The sequence below is a fragment of the Ochotona princeps genome, chromosome 21 (assembly GCF_030435755.1).
Source record: "Ochotona princeps isolate mOchPri1 chromosome 21, mOchPri1.hap1, whole genome shotgun sequence".
NCBI lineage: Eukaryota > Metazoa > Chordata > Mammalia > Lagomorpha > Ochotonidae > Ochotona > Ochotona princeps.
This window is the reverse complement of record NC_080852.1, coordinates 7,311,168-7,331,795: the sequence shown is the minus strand read 5'-3', so window position 1 is coordinate 7,331,795 and position 20,628 is coordinate 7,311,168. Positions and strand designations below refer to the sequence as shown.

Sequence of the window (20,628 nt, the reverse complement as noted above, 5' to 3'; positions counted from 1 at the left end):
TTTGCAAACATGCCGTAAGCTTTCATAAAGCCGCAAGATATCCTGCGTTCTTTCCAAACCTCGAGACTCTTCCGAGAAACCTCATCTCCCAACCTTTCACAGCGGCAGGCTGGTGTTCCCAGTGAGGGAGTCAAACCTGCCGCACAGGGTTCCGTGGCTTGGAGTTGAAACCTCGACCCACATAATATATTAATGGTCACTCGTATGAAACACGTTCAGCGAAGCAACGTTATAAAATAGAAGGGAGCCATTAAAAATACAGGCTGGCAATCGCATTTGTGTTTTAGGCAGGAAAAAAACAGCACGTTTAACTTTTTTTTATATGAATATAGTTTAAAGAAATTATTCTGTGAAAGCTTCATAAAAGATCTTTCTGAAATTTAAAACACTTTTATGTAAAAGGTACCAGGTAAAAAAGTACAACCGCTATTCGCAAAAAAAGCTGTTAACATTGACCTCCAAGGTAGGGAAGGGTGTGCTTTGTCCCTCCGCTTAAAATAGAGCTATGGCACCCAGCGCTGAGGGCGGTGCCCTATCTGGACTATAGACACGGTGGCCGCGCTCGTCGTATGTACAAGGAGCCTGCCGCATTGAACGAGGCAGGTGTGTGTCTCTCTTGCCCCCACCCGGAGTGGTCTCTTGGTATGTACACAGCTCCCAGGAACGCACGGCCAGTTATACCGTCGTTACCGACAGGAAGGCGTTGTACACCCTCGTGCCGTCCGGAGACTTGGTGCCGTGCGTGAGCAGTTCCTGGATGGTCATCCAGTTGTCGAAGATCTTCTTGTTCCTCTTCTTCATCATCTTCTTGTGGCTCAGTTCCAGGATGCTCAGTTCCCGGCGCTCGTCGGCCGCGTGCTGCTCGCGGAGGCAGTCCAGGCGGCTCTGCATCATGAGCTCACGCCGGCGCCGCTGCTCGCGGGCGCGCACCACGTGCTGCTTGCGCTCTTCCTTGCTCCAGTAGCGCCCGGTCTTGAGCTCGCTGGCGGCGTCGTCGTCCGTGGTGAGGCCGCTGCGTTCCTCGCGGATCTTGAGCGCGCGCTCGCGCAGCAGGCGGTCGCGGACCGGCCTCTTGGTGATGTAGCGCGTGCCGTCGCTGCGCACCTTCACTTTCCACTGCATCCTCGGCTCCGAGGCGCCGCTGGGACCCAGGTCCTTACACACGCTCAGCAGGCTCACCTGGCTCTGAGCATACTCCACGGCCGATTTCTGTTGGATCAACTGCATGTAACTCTGGTAGTGGCGTGCGTGCGCCGGGATGTGTGCGTGCTTGTAAGGCGAGTGTGGGCACGTGGCTGCGTGTGCCGCGCCCGGTGTAGGGCTGCCCGCGGGGCTGCGGCTGTTGTCGGCTGCCCTGCGCTCGTGACCCTCAGGGACCTGGCCGGGGCCGGACTCCGCGGCTGCCGAAGAGCCGTAGGTAGGGGAGCCAAGCTCGGGGTCTTCGGTGATGGCCAGTAGGCTGTTGGCAGCCGGCCCGGGGACTTCGGCGAGACCCTCGCCGCGCGGGCGGCCCAGACCCTCGGCCACCCTCCGCAGGGAGTTGTCGGGCGAGATCTCCAACGCGAGTGGTGTGCTGCGGCAGCTCTCGCCCGTGTTATAGGCGCTCGAGCTGTCCTTGTCGGACCTCTCCGGCAGCTCGGTGATGTCCGAGAGCTCGCGGCGGCGCGCATCAGCGCCAGGGTTGCAGGTGCGCAGGCCTCCGTGGGGCAGCGCCCAGGGCTCGCGGCCTGGCTCGCGCAGTGGCGGCGCCCGGTGCGCGCGGGCCAGGCTTAGGCACTCCAGCTCGATGCTGCGCAGCTCCTCGTTCAGCAGCGCCAGCTCTTGGTCCACGCTCTCGGGGTCGCTCTTGGCAGCGTCTAGGCCACTGCCAGAATAGTAGGGACTGCAGGGCCCGACGCTGCCCGCCCGGCACTTGAGCTCCAGGAGCTCGCGGAAGCGCTCGCACTCGTCCACCGGGATACCCAGGTAGTCTGCGTCCGTGCAGTCGGCTGACACGAAGGATTCGTTGCTGAAGGGCAGGTCGCCGCTGCCCAGGGTGTCCTGGCTGCAGCTGAGCTTCCTGTGGCCCGGCAGTGCCGCGGCGGATGCTGCCGGGGCATCGTCCCCGTTGTTCTCCTGCTCTGAGCTCTCGTCGTTGCGCGTGCTCTCGTCCGTGCGTCCCACCCCGCTGTCCTTCTCATGCTGGTTGGACAGGATGGTGGCAGTGTCCGTGGTTCCTCCGTCCTCCTCATGTTTCTTCTATACAAGGGAAGGCACGGAAGGGTCAGTGTGGGGCACAGCAACCTGCCCGACCTCCTGAAGGGACCCATGTTCCCGCATAGGGCAGCCCCCTAAGTTTCTAAGCCTGAGAGCAGGACTGGAATAAGCCCACCCTCCTTCTGTCTAATTGGACGTCTCTGACCCTTGGCGGTGTGGCTCCGTTTTCTCACTGTAAATGAGGGTACCAGTTGCCTTATGTCAGGGAATGTCTCTAACTACGGGGCGACTGGGTAGCAGGATGCTTGACTGGCCTCCGTTAGCTCCAAAAGGGGTTCCCCTGGGTGATGCCGAGCCTGACAATGGATGGAAGTACAGGAGGGTGAGCTCGCCAGCCCAGGTTCAACTGAGACTGCCCCTACTTTGGAAAACGCTCACATCCGCACATGGGCTTTTTAAACAGCTCTCAGAAGGTCAGCTTTAAAAGCCTGGTCACACAGAGGATCTGTTTGCATCTCCCTCGTGTTCAAGCAGCCAAGCACTTAATCTGTTTCCTTGCGGGTCTTCCGAGTCGGTGGGTTTCTGGGTCTCAGAATGGCGGCCAAAGGAAATGGAGCGGGGTGTGGGCTGGTGCGGGGCTGGCCCAGAGTTACCTGCTGGAGCATGCTGGCCGTGAACTGCATGGCCTGGTCGTGCTGCTCCTCCAGCATATCCATGTGCAGGTCATCCAGGAAGTCGTTGCGGTCGTCGTCCATCCAAGCCTCATCCAGCTGCAAGGGGAGGCGGTAGGCAACACATGTCTTGTAAGTTGCCGTTAGCTTTTCTAGTAGGTAGGTAATTAATTACAAGAAAAGAGGCTGCACCAGGGCAGGGAAAAATATTGTGGGGTTCTCTCTAGTACAGTGTGCCCTCTTTTCTGCTATAGGTTGGAAAGGCACCCGGTCCTAAGATCTCCATGAAGCTGCTATTGTAGTGCAGTGGGTTAAGCCACTGCTCACAAAACCCCATACTAGAGCACTGGTTTGAGTCCCAGCTGCTCTACTTCCAATCCAGCTCCTGGAAGGTGCTTGGGCCCTTCCACCCACGTGGGAGACCCAGAAGAAGCTCCTGGCTCTGGCCTGGCTCCTGCCATGGTTCCTGTGGCCATCTGGGGGAATGAACTAGCCGTTGGAAGATTTCTGTTTTCTTTCACTCTGTCTCTTCTCCCTCGCTCTGTCACTCTGCAATTCAGACAACTAAAACCAACCTTCCGAAAGAAACCGCCAACTCAATCTATGATGTTTGATTGAGCTTAAGCCATTTATATTCAGAGTTTAATATGCATGGATGGTACTTTGGTCCTGTCATTTTAGGAATGGGTTGTTCGTTGGTTTAGTCTTCTGTTGTCATTTTACTGGGATGTTCTTCCCATTTGCCTTTGGTTTTGTTTGGTGCTATTCCTCTTCTCTGTCAAGAGAACATCTTTAAGTATCATTTGTAGGGCAGGTTTGGAAGAGGCAAATTCTTTGAACTTTGCTTTACTGTAGAAGAATTTTATTTCATTTTCGAAGACATGACTGTGTATGAAGAAGTATGTTTTAGTAATGATATAGAGGAACTAGGTGGGGGGGAGGGACTGGGGAGGGGGCAAGGGAAATGCCAGGAGCCTATGGAACTGTATCATAAAATGATAATAATAATAATAATAATAATAATAAAAAAATGTAAAAATGAAAAAAAAAAGAAAGAAACCGCCAACCCTACCTACACCACATCTAGGGAGGTCTCTGGGGCCCAGTGTGTGTTTTGCTGGGGACACCCTTTCATCTGCATTGCCTGTCGGTGTGGCAGCCTCAGGTGGACGCAGCCAGGCCTCCTGCTTTGCTGGACCACACAAAGAGAAGCCAGAAAGAATTCCTTCTGACACAAACAGCTTGGGTGTGTGGTCTGGAGAAGAATATCTCTCTCACGAGGCCCCGACTGTCCTTGCCCCCAAAAACAACACACTCTTCAGGAGTGGTAGAAAAAGAGATGAATAAGACTCAAACATGGCCGCACCCATTCATTTCTGTATCGGCTCTGGCTCCTCTGTGCACAGGAAGAGTTGGAGCAAGCCAGACTGTTGTAACACCCAAATCAGATGCTTGTTATCTGGCCCTTTCAAAAACATCTGTTCACCCTGGACGAGGCAGATTATTGCTCAAGTTCCCTTGCAGCTCATGGCAACTGCCATCTCCAGTGAATCGGACACCCTTCATGCCACTGGTTACTTCCCACTTGGCTTTCAAATCTAAAGACAACCATGGCCTCAGACACTCCATGATGGTGGACTGGCAGGGCCACGTGGCCCAACTTCAATGTCAACCCCGTAGAAGGAGCTATCACGGCCCAGCGTCTGTGGAATCTGATTGTGGGGGCCTGACTCCCTTCAGTTTGTGTGCCCCTGGGTAACCCGGGAACCTGTGGGAAGGCAGGAGCCTTACCTAGGTGGGAAAGCCTGTGCGCTGTGCCTGACGCTGGGAGGTGGTCACTGAGTGGGAGTCATTACTGATCAATCAATATTTCTTTCATTTTGAAGGAGACATTTCGATTTCTGCCTGCTCTGTGGTTCTAAATGGGGCCCACCTTGATGTGGGCAGGAACATTTATTTGTCAGGCCCAGGAAAGCTAAATATCTTGACAGCCATGCCCCTGGCTGCTTGTTCCATCCCATTATGCTTCCTCCCCAAAGATCCCTGCATTAATGAACCTACTGGGCTTGCAGTGTTAAGTGCTAGGGTGGGAGTCTGCGCCTTCCCTAAATGGTTAAATCATGAAATGGATTTAGAGTCACTGCAAGTTTGATTACTTTTCTGGGGTGCAAAGCACCTTCAAGTTCAGAGTCGATACTCAGCCACTGTCCTGGACAGCCGGGGACTTGGGGTTTGGGTGTTAGCACTCAAGGCCTGGTCTCGTTTCCAGAAAGCCCACTCACCTGAAGTTCAGGCCTTGCAATCAGCAAGGAAAAGTTCTTGTTCTCCTCGCTGGTTAAAAGAGCCACGGCCTCTTCGCGGTTCTGCACTTCTATTCCATTAATCTGAAAGAAGAAAACAAAACAGAAGTGGAGCTGTGTAGGCAACTGCAGGGTGAGATCTTACAGAATCATTCCACCTGCTGTCAGTCCTGCACTTGTTGCCCCTCACAGCTGGACACAGGACCTCATGGAGCTGGAAAAGAAAGCTGGTTTGGCAAAAGCCTTGTTCACTGTATTGTGCTCTTCTGGTCTGGGAAAGCGCCTGCCTAAGTGCGGTTGGGGGCAACTACAAACAGAAAGGGACTGGGACCCCAGAACAGCACACTGGAAAAAAATCAGCATGTCACGCACATGGCAATATCTCGGCAGTGTTTTCAGGCAGAATGCTTGGGCAGGGGGACACATGGAATATACCACAGCATCATTCCAGGGAAGGGGGGAAGGGCAGCAACAGAACTGATGTGAACATTACTGAGGCTGCGAGTATAGAAGGGAAGAGAATTATACATAGGCTTTTGTGTTTGGAGTTTGCTATCTGGGCTTCTTTAGGCCAAGGCGGTCAATGTGAAGTGACACTCTGTCACAATCAACAGCCTTCTTGCAGGTTTTTTACTTGTTTAACCTCTCAACTTTGAACTCTGCTAGTTGTGTGTGTGTGTGTGTGTGTGTGCGTGCATGTGTGAGTCCCAGGGAAATGCTTCCTTCTGGGGACATAGCAATGATGATGTCAACGAGTTGGAGTCAAGCCCTCTTGTACTCTCTAACACCATGGAGCCAAGAGGTGGAAAAGGGGTTGACTTCATTTGAGATGGTAGCTTCCCATTCTTGGCGGGATGTACGGTTTCTGTGACACATGGAGAACTGGCCTGGAATCTGTGGGATTCTTGGTGGTACCCCGGCTCTCAGTGCTTGCATTCTCCCTAGGGTCAAAGCTCACGGAAAACCACAGCAAACAAAGTGTGTACAGGTGTCTGAGTCTTCATGGTGAAGGTCTGAGTGACTTTCCCTAAGAGACCCAGGCTCTGAAGGCTGGAGAAACACAGAATTGGAGTGGGAAAAAAAATTCCTCACAGTGAGGTATCCAGTGACAAAAACATGGGGGGTTAGAAATGAGAAAACACGAGTGTGAAGCCAAAGCTTTTAGTGACAGCCAACGCAGTCAAGACCTTCAATTTCCATGAGACCGAGGAAGGGGGCAGCTTTGGGATCGGAAGGAACGCTGATGTTCAAGGTCCTGCTGACGTGGTTTGAAGAGCGGTTCAATGAGTTTCCAGCGGTTGGTGTGCTGGAAGCTTGGCCCCTAGCACAGCAGTGCAGAGTGCTAGCAGCTTGGTAAAAGTGGGACTTAATGGAAGGAAATGAGGCCACAGGGGCTGCGACCTCAGGGGGCCTAACACTGGTCTTGTGGAGTTAGCTCTACCCTGCACACAGGGCTCCTGCTACACACCGCCATGTCTGTTTCCACAGAGTGCCACCTCATCCTGGTCTTTCATTCTCCAACATGATAAGCCTTAAAAAAAAAAAGGCCCTTTTCTGGGCCCAGCCTGGTAGCCTAACGGCTAAAGTTCTCACCTTGCACACGTGCCAGGATCCCATATGGGCACTGGTTCTAATCCCGGTGACCCTGCTTCCTATCCATCTCCCTGCATGTGACCTTGGAATGCAGTTGAGGACGGCCCAAAGCCTTGGGACCCTGCATCAGCATGGGAGACCTGGAAGAAGCTCCTGGCTCCTGGCTTCGGATTGGCTCAACTTCAGCCATTGCGGCCACTTTGGGAGTGAATCAATGGATGGAAGACCTTCCCTCTCTGTCTCTCCTCTCTATATATTTGACTTTCCAATAAAAATAATAAATTTTTTTTTTTTTAAAAAGCCCCTTTTCTTTCTAAAGTACCCAGCACTGGGTATGCTGTTACAGTAAGACAAAACAGACCAAGAGAACTGCCCTCAGAGGATGTTCCCTACTGCTGTGACAAGACGAGTCATGTAATTTAAAGGACTTCTCAGGCTCGCTAACTTCGTCCAACATGATCCTCCCCGTTTTAAGGATAAGAACTGCCTTGAAATGTCTAGTCTGTAATTAATCTTTTAGAACGTTAACGTGGGAACGATTTGGTTTACAAGAATGGATGTCTACTGAATTAGGGAAGGTAATGTGAACTGGCTCACATTCGGCAAGATACTCTTTAGGCACAGCATCTTCAGTTCGTCTCAGACCTTACTACTCCCTGTTGCACATCATCAGCCAGTCTCGCCCCCACTCATTCATTTATCTTGTCTGGCCTCATCTGAACTTGTGTTCCCTGTTCTTAGCCTCTGAGCCCTTGAGTTGCCATGAGTAGAGCAAGGCTGCCTGCTGGAAGTGGACCTACCTGGATAATGCGGTCTCCTTCTCGGATGCGCCCATCCTTGGCGGCAATGCTGTTGGGATCAATCTGAAACATACAGCACATCTCTCAGCACAGGCCTGGCCACATAGGAAAATGAGCACCAGCCCATTCCAGGGGCTGTGTCTGACCCACAGTCATGCTCATTGCCATGCTCCTATTTTCATAGAAATTTACGAGACCGAGTATGATGCGAGGACAGATATTCATGGGCTGATCAGCTTTCAAGCCTTCTCTGGGGCCTGCGTGTGGATTCACGCATGGCAGCCTCGTTACAACACCATGTGTCCAGACCCTGCCCAGCTCAGGGGGTCGAAGAGGCAGATAGCCAACTTGCCATGCAACACAGTAATGCAAATGGAATTAGTGATGTAGAACAGGTTCAAGGAGGATCATTTGTGATGTTGACTAGCAAATGCCTATATTAAATTTTGGAAAATAACAAACATTGAAATGTCATTAAGGCAAGTGCTTGAGGCTATGAAAGGTTTTCCCCACCCCCTCCCAAATCTATTCACGCTACATCAACTTGAACTTGACACTAATGTCCAGCCAATAGCATAAGTAGGTCTAGGTGGCACATCTCTGCATTCATCTCTTTGAAATGGATTTTACTTCCTGAAAATTATTGGGTTTCTCTGCTCATCAGCACGGGTGTGCACAGTGAAGCACCCATGCTTTGTACTGTGTTTTCTGGGGAGATCAAAACAGCCTCCATCTACGTACTTCGGGGAAGTTTCATATGAGTGGCATTTCACATCTATGAAATGCACTCTATGCACTCCACCGAAACAGAAAAAAAAAAAAATGAGAGAGAGCCTTTACAAAGCATAAGTGATTCCATTTACCATTCCACTCAATGAACATGAGTTGGGAAATGGGAATCTGTCGTTCCCCCGGGGTTGAACACACAAAACCATGTAAACGGCTCCATTTTATGGCCGATTCGCACGCTTCTCGAGGGTAATTCTGCCTGATGTGATGACATTGGAACTTAACCCCACGTGAAGACAGAACTCCGCGGAGTGTGATAAAGGGACGAAGTAATTCATCCGTGTCTTTCCAAAGACTTCTTGATGAGCTGAAGCTAAGGTTGGTTAACACATAAAAGGAGCAAAAACATCCTTTGGGTCTTGACAGGAAAATCGGCCCACATACCTCACTTATATAAATCCCAATGTCGTCTTCGTCATCCGTCCGGTAGCACACGGTGAGGCCGAGCTTATCCTGGCTGTTCATGCGGTAGAGGTCTACTTCCTAGACAAAGAAGGGTGATGCCGGTGAGACGCCAGCAGGCAGCCAGGGCTGCCTGGGAGGATGTCAAATGCTCTCAAAATATTTTGTTTAAATGATGAACTGGATTTCCCTGCTTTCTACTGTGGAGAGCCTGTTAACTTCCTAAACAAAGAGTGATTATGGACCCGGGATCAATGCCCAGGGCATTTCTGACCTTTCAGTCAATATAAAGTCATCTTGAAAATAGTTATTTTATTGATCCTCTGAAAGAAAAATTACCCATATTTCACTCAATGTCAAGACTTCTTGAGAAGGGTTTTTAAAAAGTATTCTTTCAGTGTTGACCACATACAAGAATATTCCCACACCCCAGCCCGCCCAGCTGGTCCAGTACAAGTGTCTCCCAACATGGTTGGTTAGATTGCTTCGTGTTGTGTTCACGGTCATGGAACTTGCAAATGGATTACACATAGGTTGATTCAAGAAAAGAGGGTAACACCATGGTGTGTAATTAATCCTTTCCACAACAGCTGTGATATTTATAGTGGAGAAATTAGTTTTAGCAGCTATTATTGCAAATTAAGTAAGATAAAAGCAAAGGAGGAGCAGGCATGGGATGCCTGAGTACTGAGACTGCTACTGTATTTGCCAGTTAGCCTGTGCTGGAGAATGAAGTCTAAACTTCAAGACTTGTGGGAGGCTCGGGAGGGCGGCTCTGGGCTCTCTGAAGTGTGCCCAGGCCGAGTTCCTCCCTACCTACTCTGCCCTTGACTCTGGTAAGTTTTTGCTTCTATAAGTTAGGGGATACCTGAACAGCCCCCTGCTGAGTTTCCCCACAGGATCCTGTTTAGTTTTCTTCAGTATTTTGCACATAAACCAGGAAAGGTAGAGGGCCCTGAGATGGGGGGGGGGTTCTGTGGGGACCATTTCTAAATGGTCCCTCTTGACGATCTTGGAGTGGGGAAGGTTGCAGCTGTCATGTAGACAAGCTCAGAGCAGTTGTGTGGCAGGGTGCCCAACACAGTGGGAGAAGAGCCTTATGTGCAAAAGCCCTGGATGCATGTGGCTAATGCCCTGATTGCAAGGCAGAGAAAGGCTCAGAGTATCCAGGCAACAGGGTCTGACCAGGAGGGGCCCCAGCGGGCAGCACGAGGATCTCAGGTCATATTTCCACACCATGGGAACCCAGCAGCAGGTTCAAGTGAGGACCACCCCATAATCTCTCAGGCCGACTCCTAGTGCATCATGCGGGGTGCAGAGTTGGGGCTACAAATCCAGGCAATTTTAGGTGCAGATCCCAACCCAGGCTATTCTTGGCATCTTGGCTATTGGGCTGGTGATTCTGTCTGGGGCTGTACATTTCATTCTTGTCTCGGGTGGGATGAGGAGACTAAGTATGCAGAGTACTGAATGCAAAGTCCTTGGTTACTGGAAGTAGGGTGATTAACCGCAAGTGTGGTTACCCACAGGTCTGCATTCACGACACTGAGGCACAGTGGACAAATTCCAACCCCTGTATAAGACATCTTTATTACATTTCTGGAAAACTGGCATGGTGGTTAATCCAATGACTTCCTAATCATGGGTTAGGAATAGGGTAAATCCTTATTCAAATCTGTGATAATTTAGCTGTGTTAGATGGGCATTGCTTCCCTCATTTCTGAGAAACATACTACGCAAAGGATTAAGGGAAGGGATTGTATTTAGCCACCATGTCAAATACTTTGGATAACCAATCTCCAGAGCACAAACATTCTAGTCATATGTCATGTGCAGTATCATCCTTCCGTTACATTCCACTGGAGAATGGGAAAGAGGAGTGCCTTCTTTGGTTTTGGCATTTCCTACTGGTTACGCTGAATCAGACACATTTCCTGACCATGTGTTGAGGTCGCAGTGCACAGCTGTGGCACAGATGCTGCCACAGTACCCCCAGCTATCACTGGGGGAGCCCTGGGATGCTGCAGCAGGTGTACGGGCAGCCAAAGCAAAGGGAGAACACTGGCAAGACTGCAGGAAGATACATGAGTAAGACAGCAGGATCAAACCTAATAATGCAAGTGCTAGCCTTCTCTGAATGACTGGTCACCAAAGCAGTCAACAGCCCCACTGAGCTCCGAGGGGGTAGGCACAGAAAGTGAAGGAAGCATTTAGAAACCTAGTGGCTGTGCAGCTGCCCAGTGTCACCAGGGACATGCTCAGCTGACTTGATCAATGAACAAACTACTGCTGCAGAGCCACATACATAGTCACTTCTGCATTCATACATGGTTGAACCACGCATGGGTCAGTGGCAAACTGAAGAGTAAACAAGCCAGCCAATCTGGTCCTCATGCTCTTTCAGCATAGCTCGACAAATATGACTGTAATACACAACTGGAGGTCCCGGCGTGGTAGTCTAGTGCCTAAAGTCCTCGCCTAGCATGTGCTGGGATCCCATATGGGCGCTGGTTCTAATCCCGGTGGCCCTGCTTCCCATCCAGCTCCCTGTTTGTAGCCTGGGAAAGCAGTTGAGGACGGCCCTAAGCCTTGGGATTCTGCACCCACGTGGGACAGCCAGAAGAGGCTCCTGGCTTCAGATCAGCACAGCTCCAGCCATTGCAGCTGCTTAGAGAGTGAATCAAAGGATGGAAAGTTTTCTTTTCTGTCTCTCCTCTCTGAATGTCTGACTTTCCATTAAAAATAAAATAAATCTTAAACAGAAGAACACAACTGGAATACAAGAGCCCTGACAGCCTCGGAAGAGGACATGTTTATAAATCCTGTCTTGGCAAACAATGGCACAAAGTTTCAGGGATTTCAAAAGATCAACACAAGATGTGTTTTATGGAGCAAACAAGAATGGGTTTCAATTTTTTTTTTTTGCACCAAGAAAAACTTATGCTTAAATTGCATTTGTGTGTTTATCTGGCTTAGTAATAAAAACTTAGATGGCCTGATCTAAAAAGTCTTTAGTATGTGACTTTGATAAAAATCTAACCTGAAAAGCATTTGATTTCATTTTTGAAAAGATTTATTTATTTAAAAGGCAGAGTTACAGAGAAAGGGAGTGGAGAGAGGTAGACAGAAAGAGAGAGACATGTGAATTTTGATGGACAAATATCAGAAGAACCATTGAACCATGAAGTTGATAGCAGTTCATTTTGCTGCTGGTAGGATAATTTTTTTTCTGTATTTTTTTTTTTCCTTTTGAAGCTGTCTATTTCTTCCTACAAACCCATATTACTTTTATAAGAAACTTTTCTAAGAGCTTTATAGCAAAACTTCAGGCTGGAATAGAAGACAGTTCAAAAGAATTTGTTGTTCTGGAATATCTTCAGCTGAATCACCAATAACTGAATCAAGATCTATTTATGCCTCTTTATTTAAACACTTTTTATATGATGTCAGTAGCCTCACCTGTAGTTAGCAGTTGGTACAGGTTTGAACACCCCTCATCTGAAAATCTGCAATCCTGAATGCTCAAAACCTGAAGGTTTTTGGGTGATAAAATGATACCTCAACTGAAAAACTCCACAACTGACCTCATGTGACAGGCCAACAGGTACAAAGAAATATCACACGAAATTACCTTCAGAGTGGGTGTAGAAGCTGTGTCTGAAATAGAAATACATTTTGTCAATAGACTTGGGCTCCATCTCCAAGATATCTCATTCTAAATATGCAAAATATTCCCAAATTTGAACTCCTCCTGGTCCTGGGCATTTTGGATGTGGTGTACTTAAATCTGTTCCAGCTTCCTACCTGCTGCCTGAGTGGCATTTTTTTTTTTTTTTTGCAAAGCTGAGAGGAGGGTTCCCCCTAGGCAGCAGCAGTATCGATGGCCTGCTGCCCCGCACTGGCACAACAGGGCAGCAGGAACAGAAACACCGCCACTTGAGCCATCCCCCTGGCTTCTCTGTGTCTGCAGGAGTGGGAAGCCGGAATCAGTAAATCAGACGTGAGCGTCCTAACTGACCTCTGTCTTCCCTGCCAGGCTGGGATGCCCACCCTGGTCCATGTTTTAAAGCAGGGATGGGAGACCTTTTTTTCTTTTTAATCCTGCCAAGGGCCATTTAGGACATCATGTTTTTTTTCATTGAGAGCATTTTATTGGCCTTTTGGATGGAAACGGGAATTTATTTGCCAGGAAGGGTGATTCCGTCATACTTCTGCTGGAACCAGCACCTGGCCGCCTCTTGGCTGTTTCTGTGTTTGGCTTCAGTACAGCCTGTCCTGTGTTTCCTTGCCTGCGATGCTGAAGCTGGGCCTGTCCAGCACCACATGGAAGCGCAGGCCGTAGATGCCAATGGTCGGGTCGTATTTAATCCCCAGGTTGATGTGCTCCTGGATCCCAAAACCAAAGTTTCCAGTGTCTGAGGAGTTATTTTTCCCCAACTCGTACTCCCACACCTTCGGACCTTTCTCTAGGATCTCATCTGCCTTGGCCTCAAGGACCATCCAGTGGATGGCGGTCTTCTCATTCCTCCGGATGCCGAAGGACCTAACTGTGTACCTGGCTTTTTATTTATAACACCATTTGTAGGTCATATAAAATGATCCATTGGGGGGGGGGGGGGAAGAGAGCCTGCTACAAATTTATTGGATTTTGAATCACGCCTGTACTTGGCTATGGGCAGGGTTGGGCCAAAGGATTTGGCAGATGTCATGTGACCTGTGGGTTAGACCCTGCTCACCCCTGCGGGATCAGTGGCATTGGGTGCCGTGGCAGCACGTGTTAAGCAGGATTACAAAGCAAAGAGCACTCCGCAGTGACCAGGAGTGTACTTGATATTGGTGTTAGGATAACATGGGTCTTCGTAAGAACCCTAAACAAAAGTCAGAAAAGTTGCATTTGGAAGGCACAGCATACTGCCTAGCCTCGGTCATTCAATTTCCAAGGGCTGGTTCAATGTCACAGAGGAGGAGTCCGGAGGCTGTTGGCTAAGCTCAGAGGGAACCAGAAGAGGTTTTCAGAAGCGCGTGGAAAACAGCCCTGCAAGAGCTGCTGTCACCTTGAGCTCCACACAGATCCACGCTTTACCTCGGTTCCTTGTAAAGAAGATTCTAGCAAGGCAACAGTCCTTTATTAATCAATTGTGCCATAAAAGCGGAGTCTAGCTTGTATGCTGTACAGTGAACATGCTCAGCCAGACTGAGTGAATGAACTTGAGCTTCCCTGGCAGGATGAAGACGCGATACAAAGTAAGCTTGGCTTTGCCATTGATGGCTGCAACTGCCTTCAGCAAGTGGCTGAATCCTACTCTAAAGCTTTAAAATAAGACACAGCAGTTTCAGGATGAGCAGAAACGGAAATTCCTGCAACTTCCTGGGTGTTTTTAGTAAACCCTCAACCTTTTTGACTCTGAGCTAGCCTTACATAATAGAGCATATTCGCTAAAAGCGTGGAGCTTATCGATACATATCTGTCCGTGATGATGGAGATAAGATTTCAAAGCAGACCATTCATCAATTGGCTATGAATAATGTATTAGCATTATGTGGATTACAGCTGCCCCCACCCCTGGTATCCTGTTGCTTACTGGTCTAGATGTGCCGCTTGATAAAACCCAACAGCTAAGCCTGACATTTCAGATGAAATTGAAACGATATTCCAATTAAGAGTATTAAGGGGGCCATTCAACCTTGGTGAGTCCAGCTCTTTCTTTTGGTATCAGCGGCTTTCATCAAAGGGTCCCTAGGACTAATTTCCATGGTTTGTTTTCCTCCAGGACAACTGGTCCCTGAAGTACAAGTCTACACCTTAGCCACTGGGGGTAGCTCTGCAAAGCATCTCATCAGTTTCTGTATTTATGTAAAGTGTTTGTGGGTGTGTGTGTGTGTGTGTGTGCGCTGATATCCCAAAACTGAATTTTCTCTGAAGGCTGTTCAATTTGAGATAGAATAACAAACCATTCATTCAGTCATTCAGCTGATATTCATTGAGCGCCTACGACATACCAGACATTGTTTAATTAGGGTGACTCTAACAGAGATTGAGTTGGACAAGAGCCCTCCCTCTCCTGAAGCTTGTATTGTAGTGGGGGTGGCAGGCAATAAGTAGAAAACGGCACTGGTGATGTGGCAATGCCTGAGGGAGAGGCCGAGGAAGCTTCTCTGGAGAGGTGACAATTGTGCAACAGACTGAGCTGTGCAGAAGTCTGGGGGAAGCACAGATGTGAAGACCCTGGACTGCATGCAGGTGGCAAAGGCAAGGATGGGGAAGATCCTCACGCCACTGCAAGAGTGATGAGAAGGCTGCCTTGAGCAGAACAGGGAAGGGTGCCTTGCCCTGCGTCACAAAGCCTGAAGAAAAATGTCTAGGTTGACTGGGAGCACCTTCGCTACCTCCAGGACAATCCCGGTTGCCTTCTCATCTACTTGGGTTACTCTATGCCACCAGATTCTGGGAGGCTATTTTATTCCCTCCTTCCCCCACCCCTAGTCGAAACTGTAGCTTCCGTATTTTCTTTCTGGTCTCAGAATTACATCATCAGAACACAGGCCTGATGACAGCGGACTGTGCAGCCTGAGAGGCGGCTGCTCCTGACTCACCTGGGAAATTAAAACAACAGATTCAGGACAGAGCCTTCCTCAGACACCTACTTTCTTTCTTAATTGCCAGCAGGAAGATCTAGAGCAGGTGTTCGGTACCTGAGAATTTACGGGTAATTATGTGACTGCTTAACCCTGGGGTATCCCTGGGGATAATCCTTTTAACATGAAGCAGTTTCACAGTAACAGGGATGTGACACATAGCTGAACATGATCATTTGGTGTACTTTCAAAGGGGACCATCTGTTTCTCCCTGAGCATTTGTTTCAATGGTATCCCGACACATTTCCCTCTAGGTTCCTCATCTACAGTGTCCGCTACACAAATGGTTCTTTGAAAGATGTTGACTTTGCTCTAATTCTATTTTGGTGTGTTCAGATTGGTCCCCGATTCAAACCAGCTGATCCTCCCAAAGACGAACCCCACAATGAGGACAGATTCGAGACGACACCGTCAACTACTCTATGACATCTCCTGGGAGACAGGTGGCAGGTACGTGCCAGCATCGCTGAAATCCAGGTCTGCTTGTTAAACTCAGGTCAGTGCCTGCTTAAAGTGACCAGGTAACCCTCTGACCCCAAGGCAGAACAGTGAAATGGGGTGGCACGGGGTGCAGCCACTGCTCTGTCCTGCAGGTCAACGGCCAAGGATTCCCTAGAAGCCTCCGCTTCACTGAGTCTATTTTGAGAGCTGGCTGCATCAGACAGAAGACAGCTCCATGTAGCTCCTGGTTTTCAGAGGTCCAAGAGTATATGGTTGTCTCTGGTGAGACAGAGAGAGAGCGAGAGAGACAGACAGACAGAGAGAGACAGACAGAGAGAAAGAGATCTCATGGCAAGACAGGAGTGAGAGCCAAATAAATGGGGTGACCTTGCTTTGCTGGTGTCTGTTCTCCCAAGAATGAACTACTTCTGTGACATCAGTGTTAATCCCTTCTGAGCAGTGCTCAATATCTACCACTGGGCCCCACCTCTTAACGATGCCACTATCTCAGCATGATGCCAGGGAGCAAGGTCCCAGTGTATGAAGCTCTGAAGGACACATTCAATCCACATCTAACCCACATCTAAGCACCAAGGCTTCCCCTCATTTAGTCCTCCTCAGTAGCCACCAAGACAGAATTTGGGACGGTCGCTCATTCAACCCCAGCTGGTGTTGAGTAAATGGGAAGGATTTGATGCCATTCCAGCTGCCCGGGTTAAACATGTGGATTTACCATGCTTGGTGGCCACGGGAGATGGCGATCCATCCACATCCTGTGTTTCTGAGAAATTACAAACTGATGTCCAATGTTGCTAAGGGTTTGGAGCTCGTGATGAACAGACAGGGTGGTGGCTTCCTGCCTTCGTGTTTCTAGTGCCAGACAGGATGTGTCACGCAGGAGGCTCAGGCTTGGCTGATGAGCAGAGTAGAAAAAAAACAAAGCCTCGGGGCAGCGAGTGGCACAACTGGTACGCGGACATCTGCATGCCACATCCAAGGGCTGGGTGTGAGTCCTAGTTTCTCTGCACTTCTGATTCAGCTTCCTGCCAATGTGCCTGGGAGGGAAAACATGCTGCCTCAAGTACTTGGCTTCCTGACATCCATGTGGGAGTCCTGGATGGAGTTCCTGCCTCTCCCTTTCTCTCTGTGTCAACCTGCCTTTCAAGTGAACAAATGAATCTCTTAAAAAAAAAAAAAAAGAAAGAAAAAGAAAAAACATTAAGGCTTGGTGCAGTAGCCTAGCAGCTGAAGTCTTTGCCTTGCACAAGCTGGGATCCCATATGGGCACTGGTTCTAATCCAGGAGGCCCCGCTTCCCATGCCACTCCCTGCTTGTGGCTTGGGAAAGCAGTCGAGGATGGCCCAAAGTCTTGGGACCCTGCACCCATGTGGAAAACCTGGAAGAGCACCTGGCTCCTAGCTTCAGGTCGGCTCAGCTGTGGCTGTTGTGGCTGCTTGGGAAGTGAATTAATGGACGGAAGATCTTCCTCTCTATCTCTCCTCCTTTCTACGTATCTGACTTTCCAATAAAAAATATTAAAAAATTAAAAATAGAGAAAAAGAGAAAACCAAGCATAAATGGGAAGTCTAGGGATCCAAGTTCTAACTTAGAAATGCTCCATTGGGGTTCCTTTGTCTCTGCTTTTTTCGTGACATTGCCTAAATCTCCCAGGGGCATGTTCATTCCTAGCCTGTGGTAACTCTGCATGAACCATGTGGATGATATTTGTGACCTGGGATACATGGTCCACTGCAGTGAAAGAAAGGCACAACCATGGCCTCCCTGAGTGAGAACAGAGGAAGTAGTAGCGTAGGGGTCCAGGCCTGAGGGACAGAACATCACCAGCCTCCATGTGCATCCCGACACCTGGGGCCTCCACTGGCACCCATACTCTGGCTCCGTGTGTCTGGGGACCAAGATGTCTCCCAGGTGTGATTAAGCTGCTGCCTGGTCCTTCCTGCTCTTCAGATAGCCAATATATGGGGGGTTTGCTGCCACCCAAGGCAAGAAGCCCCCAGGTATGTTCATACTGAGAAAGTCACTTCCAAGCTCATCTTTAATGTGAACCTATCTCCTGGGAAGAACAGGAAAGCAGCAGGGAGTAGTGGTCCACGCTCCCCAGTGTTGACTCCCGGGACTCAGTAACAATGTCTTGGGTCCACTGTTTTAAGTCTTATGAGATTTTCTATTTATGGTAATTGGTGTTGAATTTCTTTTAGAGATGGTTATACCGGGTTTCTTTCAAAATAGAATTGCCCTAGCTTAAATACACTGAGTTAAAAGGAACAAAATGGAAATTTCTGGTGAAATTCGAATATGAGGCAGAATGGCTCAACGTGGGCAGACCCGCATCTACGGGCTCAGGGACTTGCCTGAACCCCTGCAGAAGCATTCATAGGCAAGAGGAAAACATGGCTTCCATCCGCTTCTTGAAGATCTTAGAAACTAGATGAAAGAACTCGACAGTCTGACTAAATAACAATAACTGCCAAGTCTATACACCACTTCCTAAATCTTGCAACTGAGAAATGTGACAGCTTTTCAAAGAGCCGTACTCCATCATAATTATAATGATCATCACTGAGCGGGATTGTCCCATAAAGATGATTAATTAGTCCTTTCTGCAGAGTGGGGATTCTCTCACCACAAGCAGAGGAAAGGTGAGCAGGTGCCAGTCCAAAGAGGTCTGGGAGAATCTGCCTCCTGTGGTTGGTCTCTTTGCTCAGGGCATTTGGCATGCTAATGAAACAGTCAAGATTCTGCAGAGTTCTCTAGGACATCCTGTTTGGGGTTTCCCAATTGCACTGATCATGGTATCCATTAGGGAGGAAGAAGTGGTGACTACAGGAAGCACACGTCTCCACAAGGAGTCATCAGCTGCCTCACTAGCTAAGCCTTGAACCTGGGGATACTAGGACATGACAAGTACAGGGCAGAACCCTTACAGGAAGAAAATACATCACCCGGAGCGGTGATTGATGGCAGATGCATTGGCCACTGGCTGACAGCAGAAGCCATCCAGGGTTTGTACAGTTAGAGCAATGGCCAGTGCTATTCAGAGCTGATGCGTTTAAAAGACAATTTCAGAATCAAAAAAAAGAAAAGAATGTGAACATCATGGAGTCGATCATGTCTCTAGGGACTAGAGGCTTTGCTTTGCCTGTCTAGCAGTAGGCGAGCAGCAGTTAAAAGCGGCCCTGGGCACTCCTTTATCCATCCTCAGTTTCTGTTTCAGAATGAGAGCTCTTGGTGACTTGAAAGCACTGCTCCGGGAGGCCAACAATCTTGTACCACTCAGCTGTTTCTCTCACTGCACAGGGCCCCACTGCCTCTGAACAACACATCAACTTCAGAAGTGTCAGTGGGACAGCCCAGACTACACAACAGTTGGCCACAAGATTGGATATAACGTTGATGCAGTTCCCTGGGCTGACCTCCTGTGGTGCCCAAAGACTTGCCTGCCAGCATCAGGTACCTTTTGAAAACATACCCTCTGCCTCTATTCCAGAGGAAAAAAAATCAGTTTTCAGAAGTGCTCTCGTATCTTTTGAGAACACATTGAAATATGAAACCATGTTTTTCTTCTTTTCCTGGCAGTATAAATGACTCGGTCATGGATGCTGGTGTTTATAGAGGAGAAGCAGAATTATCTTGTTGTCCTCTAAATGACCGAACACCTGACAGAGGCCAATTTATATTACATCGCATCAAGAATCTCTATTTAGATTTGGCCTCAGATAATGCATAAGGGGAGTTACAGATTTGATCCAATGTTTTCAAGATCAGAATTAGAAACTCTGGAGAAACTGGTGGGCCAACTCAGCCTTTGCATCAGGGCTGATGGTACAAGACAGAAGTTAGGGGAAAGTATTTGGCCTTTGAATTAGGATGTGCCTGAGATGCCTATATCCCAAAGTGGAGAGCCTAACATGAAGTCCCTACCCTGTTCTGGAGTCCAGCCTCTTGTTAAGATTACATTGGGAGGCAGCAGGCGATGGGCCAAGTAGCTGGAACCCTGTGCCTGACATAGGACAACTCTAAATGCATTCTGAGCTCCCGATTTTGGCCTGGCCTGCTCCTGGCCATTGCAAGTGTTTGGAAAATGAACTACTGAACTACTAAAGGTGAGATCTCTGCCTTTTTACATCCACACAATGAATAAAAAGCTAGATGGTGAGGAGGCTTACCTTAATTACACGAATGTATGGGTTATATGAGAACCGAGGTTGAGAATGGCAACCTAGAGAATGTCTTATTCTTTTTTTGTCTTACTATTTGTTTTTAAGATTTATTTGAAAGGCAGAGGTACAACATGATAGAGAGTGGTGAGGAGATGGAGAGAGCTCTTCCATCTGCTGGCTTACTCCCCAAACAGCTGCACTGGGTTGTGGCTGAACCAGGCAGAGCTGGGAACCAGGATTTCTGCCAGCTTTCCCATGTGGCTACAGGGGACCAAGCACGTTGACCTGGTGCAACAGCGGAGAGCTGGATCAGAAGTGGAGTAGCTGAGACTCGAACCAGCATCTATGTGGAATGTTAGCATTGCAGCAGGTGACTTAACTAGCTATATCACAATTCCAGCTCCAACGTCTTAGTTTTTAAGTCATTAAAATAATAATAATAATAATAATAATTCAAAAACTTCAATTTCTGCATTTGTGACCTGGCTGGTAAACTGCTATGTCTTTTACAGCTATGTCTTTTGCAGGAGTGGTCAGGGTGCTTCTGCTTTTGGTATTCTTCATCAAGATCCCAAACTGAAATGCGTGCAGAAGAGAGCTTAGGGGACCTCCTGGCTTC

General features: G+C 48.7%; 1 protein-coding gene and 1 pseudogene across 1 annotated transcript in view; both read right to left on the bottom strand.

The window, feature by feature from the left end:
• Positions 1-249: 249 nt before the first annotated feature.
• Positions 250-20,628, bottom strand: part of PDZRN3 (PDZ domain containing ring finger 3) — a 230,479-nt gene continuing 210,100 nt past the window's right edge. The window contains exons 6-10 of the mRNA XM_004581628.4: positions 8,734-8,832; positions 7,561-7,623; positions 5,150-5,251; positions 2,850-2,966; positions 250-2,238 (exon numbers count right to left, since the gene is read on the bottom strand). Coding sequence (XP_004581685.2) covers positions 676-2,238; positions 2,850-2,966; positions 5,150-5,251; positions 7,561-7,623; positions 8,734-8,832 — 1,944 coding nt within the window. The 3' untranslated portion in view covers positions 250-675. The remainder of the gene's footprint in view (positions 2,239-2,849; positions 2,967-5,149; positions 5,252-7,560; positions 7,624-8,733; positions 8,833-20,628) is intronic.
• LOC105941604 (large ribosomal subunit protein uL5-like) lies at positions 12,886-15,547 on the bottom strand (annotated as a pseudogene).